Here is a 10,526-nt window from a genome sequence, read left to right as displayed (position 1 = left end):
CGGGTTGTAGATCAAGTAAAAAAGCGATAGAATCTAAATTGTTTCTTGCGATAAATAACAAACAGGGAATGCCATGTTCCAAAAACGCAGCCTCCCCAAAACGAAGGCCACAGCATGCAGGAGTGCACACTTCTAACACACATACTCACATACGAAACAATCACACGAGAACAAAACAAACAAATAAAGAAACACAATGGGGGCACCGCCTTGGAACGGGCAGTGGCAAAAACACCACTGGAGAGCTTAAACCGGTTTATGGTGTGCACCCAGCCTCTCTTTCAACAGTCAATCACTCGGGTATAAATAGTATTAGCCATATTTGTTTAAAAATAGTTCATGTTTCTGTGTCTACATCTAATAAATATAATCTACAGCAAACTCGAAGTATTTAACACAAAACAAAGGTAAAATGTGTTGTATGTGTTTTATTTCGATAATGCGAACATATTTTATTTGTGCACGTGTAACAGCTTTGAAAAGATGTTATTTTATTACTTCCAAAGTCAATCCCATAATATAACAAATACATGTAGTCCAGTTACAAGAATAATTCTACTCATTTGTTTTTGGGAAATGATAAAGATATCATATAATCTCGAGAGCTTAGTGTAAAAGAAAACATATATTGTTGTCACGTCATAAAAAGTGACGTTGAATTAAATTAAAGATCACAACACTAGGAAAATACCAACTGCTGCAAAAGTGTGCAACCCTTTCTACAAATATACTTCGAGTTTAAACAATTTTCGATCTCAGGGTTGATTCGATATGAGAATTAATCGACCTAAGAAAAGTGATTATTTGAAAAATAATGATCATATATTGAAAAATATGACATATTAAAAAGTTACAATCAAATATCAAACATATAAATCGGAGTAAACTTGAACGCCATTTCGATTGCTTTCCTAACGAAAAAATGTCTATCCATAATATATCTCATATATGATTTTATTTCATCCTATACTTGCATATATTTCAAAATTACTGTTACTTAAAAAAAATATACAGAGAACACTTGTTTGTTTCAGTGCAAGATTAAAATATCTTTCACGAGTGAACACCAGTTGCAATATTTTCACGAGTGTTATAGCCACGGGTGAAAATGAAAGATATGGTGTTCATGAGTAGAAGATATTTGATCTTACGTGTAAAATAAACAAATTTTCTTTCTATTTCATGTTTTAATTAAATACACCAGTGTTATAATTTCTCACCAGTGAAAATATATCTTATATTTATCACTGAAAACATCAAATATATTTTACTCTAATATTTCGATAATTCACTGAAAAAACATGAAATTTTATGTCATCAAAACGTAAGCTTGGTTACTATTTCTGTCCACTATGTAACCTGTATCAGTCATTTTAATATATATATATATGAAATAACCGTTTTGTTATTCTGGATCCAAAACAAACATTAAAGTGAATTGTTTAAGCGAGTAATACACAGTTTTTGAGACTTAAAGCACTTGACGTTTTGCTATCACGGTATGTTGCAATTATTTCAATATTAATTTCAGAATTTGAAAACGTAGACGCGAACATGGGCAATATACATCAATCTGCCTGATAAGTTATATAGGTGAGTTTGAACTGAATAATTCGCCAGCGAATATAAAGAATCTTCCATAAGCTTATCAAAAAGAGTTTTATACTGATTTAAAGACTGTAAAGAATGGTTACTACATATTTGATATATAAAAACGTGAGCAAGTTGTAAAGATGGACAGAATTTCTTTTATTGAGAAACTATCAATTACTACAAAATTTCATATAGAAGCGTGAAATATAAAGTAACATGGCTGAATATACATAATAACTAATGAATATAGAAGTATATTACATGACTCCAAGAAATCCGTCCTATTCGGCATATGAATACATCAACCTGCATACATTTGAGGAACCTTTTTCCGAGAATGAAGAGATTCGAAGTCATTGTAACAGTTACTAGATACCTATTTTATTATAAATGGATCATGAAATCAAACTTCCATGATGGTGGTCAAATTATATACCTTTGATATGTTGTTCTGTCTGGAGGCCAGTAAAGGTCTCTGGTTAGTACGATGAAACTAAAATTTATTACATGTACTGAATATCCATTACGACATCACGTTTACACCAAAGTTTCGTATAGTATCCAAGATCAAAAGCTGGAAAGATTTCTTCTGAACAAGTAATATATTTACATCACTAGACAACTTTATACGTAAACATTAAGCCTTGACAGTTTGCCTAACTCCGCCCTCTCCCTCCCCGCACATGAATTATTATCATTATTCAAAGAAATGTTAACAAATAGCAAAGGCATAATTAAAATCACTGGTGCTAATTAATACTGCGCATAACATAAATCAAAAAATTAAATCATATGACAAATTTAGTAGTGCATATTGTATACATTCAGATAAAAAGAATATTTGTTTGAAGTTGAAAGATTAAGGAAACTAGTGTCATTTATTTTGAAGGAAAAGAAGTGCTTTAAAAATGAAATTACACTAATTCAAGTTCACAACACACTTTAGACATTCCACTCAGTTTTAAGTAAGTTAATCATACTGAGCAATACCTAAAACATGTTAGAGGTGTTCCCTCTCATCTTATCACCTCTGTTCACCGATTCTGCAAAGCTGTAAAGCTAAAATGGACCAAGTAATAGTGTAATCGGAGGTTAAATCCCAAATTTTATTTCACCTCTTTGCAGTTTTATTAACACTGGCACGATAATAGCTTTTCTTCTTTCGATAAAATTGTTAAAAGGATTCTTTTTATTTTCACGTTGTAACATGTGAACCGTCGTAAATTGTTAAAGCTTGTATAATGGTAGGATCTTTCTTAGATCCCTCCAGAAATTCCTCAAATGTTAACTTGTCGTCATGATTCTGAAACATAGAAAAAAACAAAAAAGAAAGTACTAACTGAATTCAATTTGATTTGATGAAAATAACTTTTACTATCGTTGTCTGTTCTGCCAAATGTTTTCTTAAAATATGAAGACAAGGGGATCGACTGTTTTCCATACCAATATAGAAAGCCAGTGATTTAATGTCACTTACAGGAAATTTAAAGAATCACGTTTTACAGTGTTAATTCGACGTTTATTCCGAATTCATCATTCTAGATATTCGCAATAATTGTGGAGTCTTTTCCAAAACTCTGACCATATTGGTGAAATTGTGTTAATCTTAATCAGGCTTTTACATCCGCAATCACATCAGTTGCAAGCGTATTATTTTACCGAAGAAATTACATTTTCAAGGAGCTGATCTACGTTGACTATAGACCTCATTGCAGTTCATATTTGTAATGCATATTTATAATCACCTGATTTCGTCAGACCAGATGCTCCTAACACCTTAACACTATGTATGTTTTGTTAAGTGTACATAACTTACTAACCTTATCCATTACATCAAATATTCTGTTGACACGTTTATCTGGTGTATTTTCGTCTTCCGGTAGCTTCGCTGCATTTCCCTGTAGTGTACATAGAGTCAGATATATAGGTATTCATTGTCACTCAAACCACTGTGAGATGTAAAAGGTATATTTGTATTTTATTTCAAACATTTATGTACGTAATAATTGACACATATCTATAGCTTTTTTACATTTACTACCAAATCTCTATCAGATGTAAAAGACATTTTGCTTAGAAGTATATTGTAAACAGTGCATTTTTTTATTTCTTAATTGTCGATTTTCAAGGCACACCTAGATTCCGTTAAAAACACTATTAAACTCTCCCTATTATTTTCTAATGAATATAATTTAACTATTTACCACCATCTTATATATAGACTCTACAATATCTCTTAGTTCATCTTTTGTTATGTAACCATCACTATCTAAGTCATATAACCGGAATGCCCCTGAAAAATTGGATATTAAATAATTGGTAAGTATTAGTTAAAATAGAAAAGATGGACAACCACAGATCGCCGAACACGACATAAACGAAATGCAGGCTCGGTTTGATTAAACCTGTTCATGGACGGTAGTAAAAATGCAAGCTATCGTCCACGCTCTCTACTGTAGGTTGAGCAGAACTTAACATTTACTCATGTTATAAGTACCAGAATATAAGTTATAGACACCCGCAGATAAACAAATTTCATGGCTATGTTAGATGTAAAATGTACTGAAAGTGGAAATGTAGTTTGCATATATCATAAAAATCTCTTACTTGTCATTTTATAAAAACAAATTACATTGTAAACTATAGTAAAATTTGAAATATCCGAAACTTCTCTTACATTTCACCTGTGATGGAGTTAACAAGCATTAAATGTCTATTTTTCAACCAATCAGTTGAGGAAACAATGTTTCTAGTAAAATAATGTTAAATGTATAACAATGCAACTGAACAAAAAGGAATAATTAAAGTAGTTGCCAATAATGTCTTGATTAATACTGGAGATTTACAGAGACTTCGTTTACTGTAAAACTAAAAATTGAAAGTAGAAAGACTACTGATAAATCATACAAATATATACTTACATTGAAGTTTTTCTTCTACATTTCCCCTAGACGTTACTGAAAGAGCTTGTAAAAATTCATGGAATTCAATATAACCATCCTGGAAATACGAACAAATTACAAAAACATCAGACAAAAATGTTTTGTTTTCAAAGCTGACTTCATTGAAACAATTTCTGAAAAAAAAATGGTTTCATATCTTGGAAAACATTATTAATTTAAAATTATTTATTGCGAATATGTACATTTATGTTACATGAACAATTATAATATATTCATTGATATGTAACATTTATGAATAAGAACTTACTACAGGTAAGAAGGAAAGTGTCATAAAATGTGATATAGATAAAGTACTGAACACATTCCTTAAATGTGCGTTTGGAAAAATTTTATGGTCAGAAATATAGTATGGTATAGGAAAAGGACAATATTTGAAAATCTAAACTATATTTACATGGTTTTTGTCAAAAACATTGAACACAAATGTAGCAAATCTACTGGGGTCGCCAAAAGGGAAGAATTGTTTGTATATCTTCGTGAAACCCTGCAAAATAAAAATGTTGAAAATATCATGAAGAAAACAACAACAACAAGGAAAACAAACATTAAAAGACACTTTCAAAGAACACAGCTTCCAGACAGCATTCTACATATATCAAAATCATTTTGATTAGCTTAGCAGAACAAAAAAGAATGAATGATGTATCATAAAGTTTACATAAGATCAATTGTTTAAGAAACGGAAGTGTATGCTATGAAAGCGAAGTTTTTTTTTTTCTGAAATAGGTCGGAAAAACATAAATAATATGCTTTGAAAGAAATGTGTGTTCATACTCAGTATGACACATGAAGCCTTTTTGAAATATGTCCCAGTACGCTAAATTCTAATGGACAAAACTATTGTTAAAAGATTTGACATAATGTCATGTGGAAAGCAATGATTGGCTGGTTGCTATGACAACACTTTAATCATTTTGGAATCCAGATATGATAAAGACTCCTTGATCATTTCTCAACAAATTACACATTAACAACTTGGCAAAACATTATATATGTAAAAAGCAAACGTATTATATAGTCTGTCAAAGAGATATTACGGTTAGGGTGTATGCCTGTGACACCTGTTGCTTATTTTACAGATAAGAAACATACCTCGAGAGTGAGTTTTCCATCAGGACAATCCTTTATGAAACCTTTATACCTGTAGTAAAATACAAACTGCAGAGGAAGCATCCAAAGAATAAATTTCAATGCGCTGGAAGCAATGATGCTTGAATGCTTAGTATTGTTTAAGTGTATAGTAAATTATATTTAATCAAACGTGCACTTTAAACCTATATCCAGCATGGCTAATTTGTTTATAATCTTAGATTAATCTATGTATTCTAAATGCATGTGTCTCTGTAATATATATTTTGTCTTCAGTAAGTTCTTTAGATATATTTGATTGGAAAGAGGTTTGCAATGATAAAATGTCAGCGGGTATGAGCTGCCAGATATTACCATACATTAACAACTTCAATGATACCTGAAGCACGAGTACGTTCTCAGTTAAATAAGAACATCATTTACACAGCCCAGATTATATGGCTAGAAGGTGAGACAAAGGAACTAAAAGATTGTAACGTAAAACAAGTGGGTGAAAAGAAGAAAATTACAGGATCCAAAACAAAATTATATCGCAAGTTTTCTTACCAAACTTATCCATTCAATAAAACATGTTAGAGATCCTTTGGAAGCGAAAAATGCAGCCACACAAAATAACGACAGACTCCATTCGAGCCTGTTCATAAGAGTAAAGAAAAATTTATCACCCCTCGTGTCCCCTAGCACAAGCTTAAGCGGAATTCTAATAAAGTAGAAATAAATGTTCTCCATGATCCTGAAGGTCCAGAAAATATATCAACACCGAGTCCAATTATTTTTGTTTGTTTTGGGTTTAACGCCGTTTTTCAACAGTATTTCAGTCATGTAATGGCGGGCAGTTAACCTAACCAGTGTTCCTGGATTATGTACCAGTACAAACCTGTTTTCCGCAAGTAACTGCCAACTTCCTGAATTATCAGAGGTGGAGGACGAATGATTTCAGACACATATTTTATCAAATCGTCATGGAGAACATACACTCCTCCCAGGGATCGGACTCGCGACCCCGCGATCAGTAGACCAACGCTCTCCCTACTTAGCAAAGCAGGTGGGTGAATCCAATTATGGGTAGACATTTTACAGCCACCACTCGACAGTTAAAGACTGCAATCGTTATATAGTCAATAAAATCTTGGAGAATCAAAACATATAGTATCAACAAAGAAAACTTGTATCACACTCCTCAAATATCCCCACTTATATATAATTACTTCTAGATAAAAAGAATATGAATATTTTCTCACCACTGGTGTATTTCCTCTTCTGTGACTGAAACAATAAAATCAAACAAAAATTAATTTTTACGATATTAAAGCAGACAGCCTACATCTGCAGGATAATTAGATGTTACCATTAATTAAAAGGTATGTGCTTGACGAGATATGATATCACGGTGTACAGAAAATACTTCTGGCACAAGCGATACGTTTATAGCGTATCTAACCAGCAACAAAACCTTGATGAATTTATACAACGCTATAAAAAGCACGACATCGTAATTGTTATTCCAAATGAAAATGTTTTTTCTTTGGTTTCCAAATGAGCTTAAAGTAAAGTAGACTTCAGTACGCCTCGGATTTATTATAAGATGTAAATAATTCGCTTCTGATGACGGTAGCATAAGATCGAATTTAAAATTTAGAAGGCTTACAGCTATTGATATGCGGTGTATTCAAACATCCCGTTTGAAATGATATAATTTGCAGATCAATGACATAAATCACAGCTTTTCCTTCTATTTACATCACAAACTATATAATTCAAAAGAAGTATTGTCAATGTCACTATAAAATGTATGACAGATAAGTTCCAAATCACGTGTGTCTTGTAGTTGCAATCAATAATAATAGTGCGACCGAGATTAGATTATTATAACACAGGAATTAGAAAAGAACTTTCTCGTTAATTGAAAAGGATGACTATTTCATTCGGACGCTGAAGGTTTGGGTTACAATCTTTGAGAGAACGTATATAACAAAGATCTCTAACCATTTTCGAAGACATTAATTTCTTTAATTTCTAGTAATTCATTTCTCTAAAACTGTCCAAAAGTTTTAATAGGGATGTTTCATAAGTAAATGTTATAGGATCCTAAAAGTACTTTCATACCTTAAAGTATTCCTATTTGTTGTTTTTTAAGTTTCAGTCATTATATCAAAATTTCGAATGCATTTTCATATTCATGTTTAGTTATACCGAACATATAGTGGCACATTGCAGACCTTATCGTTACCGTGAGCAAAAACGTCTACCAGATAGATTATCTGAGTCAGGGTGAAGCGAAAAGTCGCATGGCTTCACGACATGGTGAAAACGATGCATGTGGGATAACACGGACATTTTGTTCTTCTGAAGATCAGCAACAGCAGCGGACTTATGGGAAGGGGCGTTATCTAAACATACTTCTATCTGATCCTAAAATAACAAGGACAGTTATGTGTTTATGTTCATCCCGAAACAAATAATATGCGTTCACATCGGTAACGCTGTGATCAATATACCATGCTGTAATTATATACTTGAATTATAATGCCAACTGTTAAACACAATATGACATTTTTGGCGAAGGTAAGCGTATTCCTTGCCAATCTAAATTATTGAAAAACAGGTTGGACTAGTAGTCTGACATGATCATCTATTTCGATTTAATATTGCATGTTAACAAAACAATTTGAGGATAAGTACCCAAAGTCACTTTCAAACTTTCAAAGACTGCATCTTCTTTAAAAACCTATATCAGTATCTGATAAATAAGTAAATGATAACCTTATCAATTATTAACAAAACTATATAAATAAAGAAAATCGAGGACGAAGAGCACGAATTACGTGACACAGTATAGCAACACCTTGTAACGGTCACTGGCAAAAGCATCACTTGGGAGTATAAACTGGGTAATTGTGCACTAGGCACACTCCTTATCCATGACATGTGCTAAAGAGCATGACAGAGTTAGTAAAGGATATCTCCACAAGGCGACACTACCTTACTTGCCATAACAAACTGATGTTTCAGCAAAAATATCATTGCTAAGCCTTATTAACTGATCATCTACATCAAAATCTGTATTAAATTTAGTACTTGATTTTCTATGTTTACATAGAAACTTTAAATGTGTTAATAAAACAAGTCATTTGCTTTGAATACACGTGGGGTTGTGAATAGATCTTTTTTAGGGGGATAATGTTTTTATTTCATAAGACATATAAATAATTTCAGACAAGCTCTATGGCTTTTCAATGACTACACTAACATTTTAACAAGGAACTACATGTACTCTACATTCAATATAACATATATGTAACTATACAGATTCAATACCCCCTTTTATATGGTGCAGAAGACAGCAAACGAGAAAACAGACACACAAAAAATTACTACAAAAAATATAAATATTGTATACAGTGCAAAGAATAAAGGATGCTACAGAATTTCAAATTACTGTAAAAGGTTGATAAGTTTCTTCATAATTATTTAATATATTGGTTTTATATCCATTGTACAATATTCAGTACTATTTAGTTTAAAATTTACCATTCAAATGTAGTTAACCTAAAAAGTGTCTTACAATTGCTCATCTGTCAAATTCTAAATCAGTCATATTTGAGGCTTGATATATCTCCCATGAAAACTTAAGGCTATTTCTTAAACCAACGATGCTAGGCATAACCTGGTTCCGTTTACATAAGTATATATACTTTTTTGTTTCTACAAAAAAGAACATCTAACATGTAGTCTTTTCTCCCAGATCCCAACAAAACAGTAAACTTACTTATTTCACAATATGGGTCAAAATGTTCAAGTTCATTTATTATATATTGTATGACTGGCTTAACCTTTGAACATTCCCAAAAGAGATGGATTAAAGTTTCCTCCTGGCTCTGACAAAAAGTGCACAAATTATTATTCTTAATTTTCATTTGAAACAGTAGGGAGTTTGTTGCTAAAATTCTATGTATTATTCTTGTTTGTAACCACTGTATGTATGTATCTCTTGTACACTTAAAAACATAACTATACATTAGGTTCCAGTTTATACTATTTTCACTTAAGCAGTCCCACTTCGTTTGACTTGTTGGTATATTTTCATTTTTGGTAAATTTTTGTATAAAAATTTATTGATATCTGTCTTTAAAAGAATGGGATGCATATAACAATTAATTTTTGGATTTAAGAGTTTTTTTTTTTTTATAATGGTATTTTTATTTTTTTAATATAACTAGTAACAGCATTTCGTAAGCCAAAATAATGGAGGAAATTAAGCGGCCTTCCAGTTACTTCTTGTAAATGGTTAAGGTCTAGAAACTTTCCATCATCATCAATTATGTCATTTACAAATCTTATCCCATTGAATACAATGAAGATATGTAGATATGCTTTCTATTTACACAAAAGTTGTTATTATAACAAAGTGGCATATTAAGTAACTGTGCTGTATTAACAATAGGCAGCTTATCCATGTAACAAATGTAAGCCTTCAGTACATCTATCCAGAAGGTATTTTTAATTGGGCTTATATTTTGCCTCAATTAAAAAGTTTCTCCATATCAAATATTGATCTTACCAAATTATAACATTTACTCTTGCTATTACAAACATAATTTCTTAGCCATTTAATTTTTAGACTATATATGTAACTTGGAATATCGATCATTTTTAGTCCGCCTTCAGTGTAGTCTTTGATAAACACTGTATTCTTTATTTTATTTTTACCATTCCAGACAAATTCATTTAGCATATCAGTAAGATTCTTGATAAAATTCTTAGCAGGAGTTGGCAGACTTATAAACAGATTTGTCAACAGAGGAAGTAACATTGCCTTGACAACTGTTATTCTACCTATTGGTGTTAATTTACGTATTTTACAGTATGTAATACTATTTT

General features: G+C 31.5%; 1 protein-coding gene across 5 annotated transcripts in view; it reads right to left on the bottom strand.

The window, feature by feature from the left end:
* Positions 1-410: 410 nt before the first annotated feature.
* The window catches only part of LOC123541913 (neuronal calcium sensor 1-like), a 58,479-nt gene continuing 48,363 nt past the window's right edge, over positions 411-10,526 (bottom strand). For all 5 annotated transcript variants that reach the window (XM_045327632.2, XM_053524425.1, XM_045327700.2 and 2 more), the window contains exons 3-9: positions 6,887-6,911; positions 5,649-5,697; positions 4,951-5,040; positions 4,515-4,593; positions 3,798-3,886; positions 3,414-3,491; positions 411-2,896 (exon numbers count right to left, since the gene is read on the bottom strand). In XM_045327632.2, the coding sequence (XP_045183567.1) occupies positions 2,789-2,896; positions 3,414-3,491; positions 3,798-3,886; positions 4,515-4,593; positions 4,951-5,040; positions 5,649-5,697; positions 6,887-6,911 (518 nt within the window). In that variant the 3' untranslated portion in view covers positions 411-2,788. The remainder of the gene's footprint in view (positions 2,897-3,413; positions 3,492-3,797; positions 3,887-4,514; positions 4,594-4,950; positions 5,041-5,648; positions 5,698-6,886; positions 6,912-10,526) is intronic.

This window comes from Mercenaria mercenaria, chromosome 15 (assembly GCF_021730395.1).
Source record: "Mercenaria mercenaria strain notata chromosome 15, MADL_Memer_1, whole genome shotgun sequence".
Lineage (NCBI taxonomy): Eukaryota > Metazoa > Mollusca > Bivalvia > Venerida > Veneridae > Mercenaria > Mercenaria mercenaria.
Note: the sequence above shows the minus strand (reverse complement) of the source record. Positions and strands in the feature narration are given on the sequence as shown.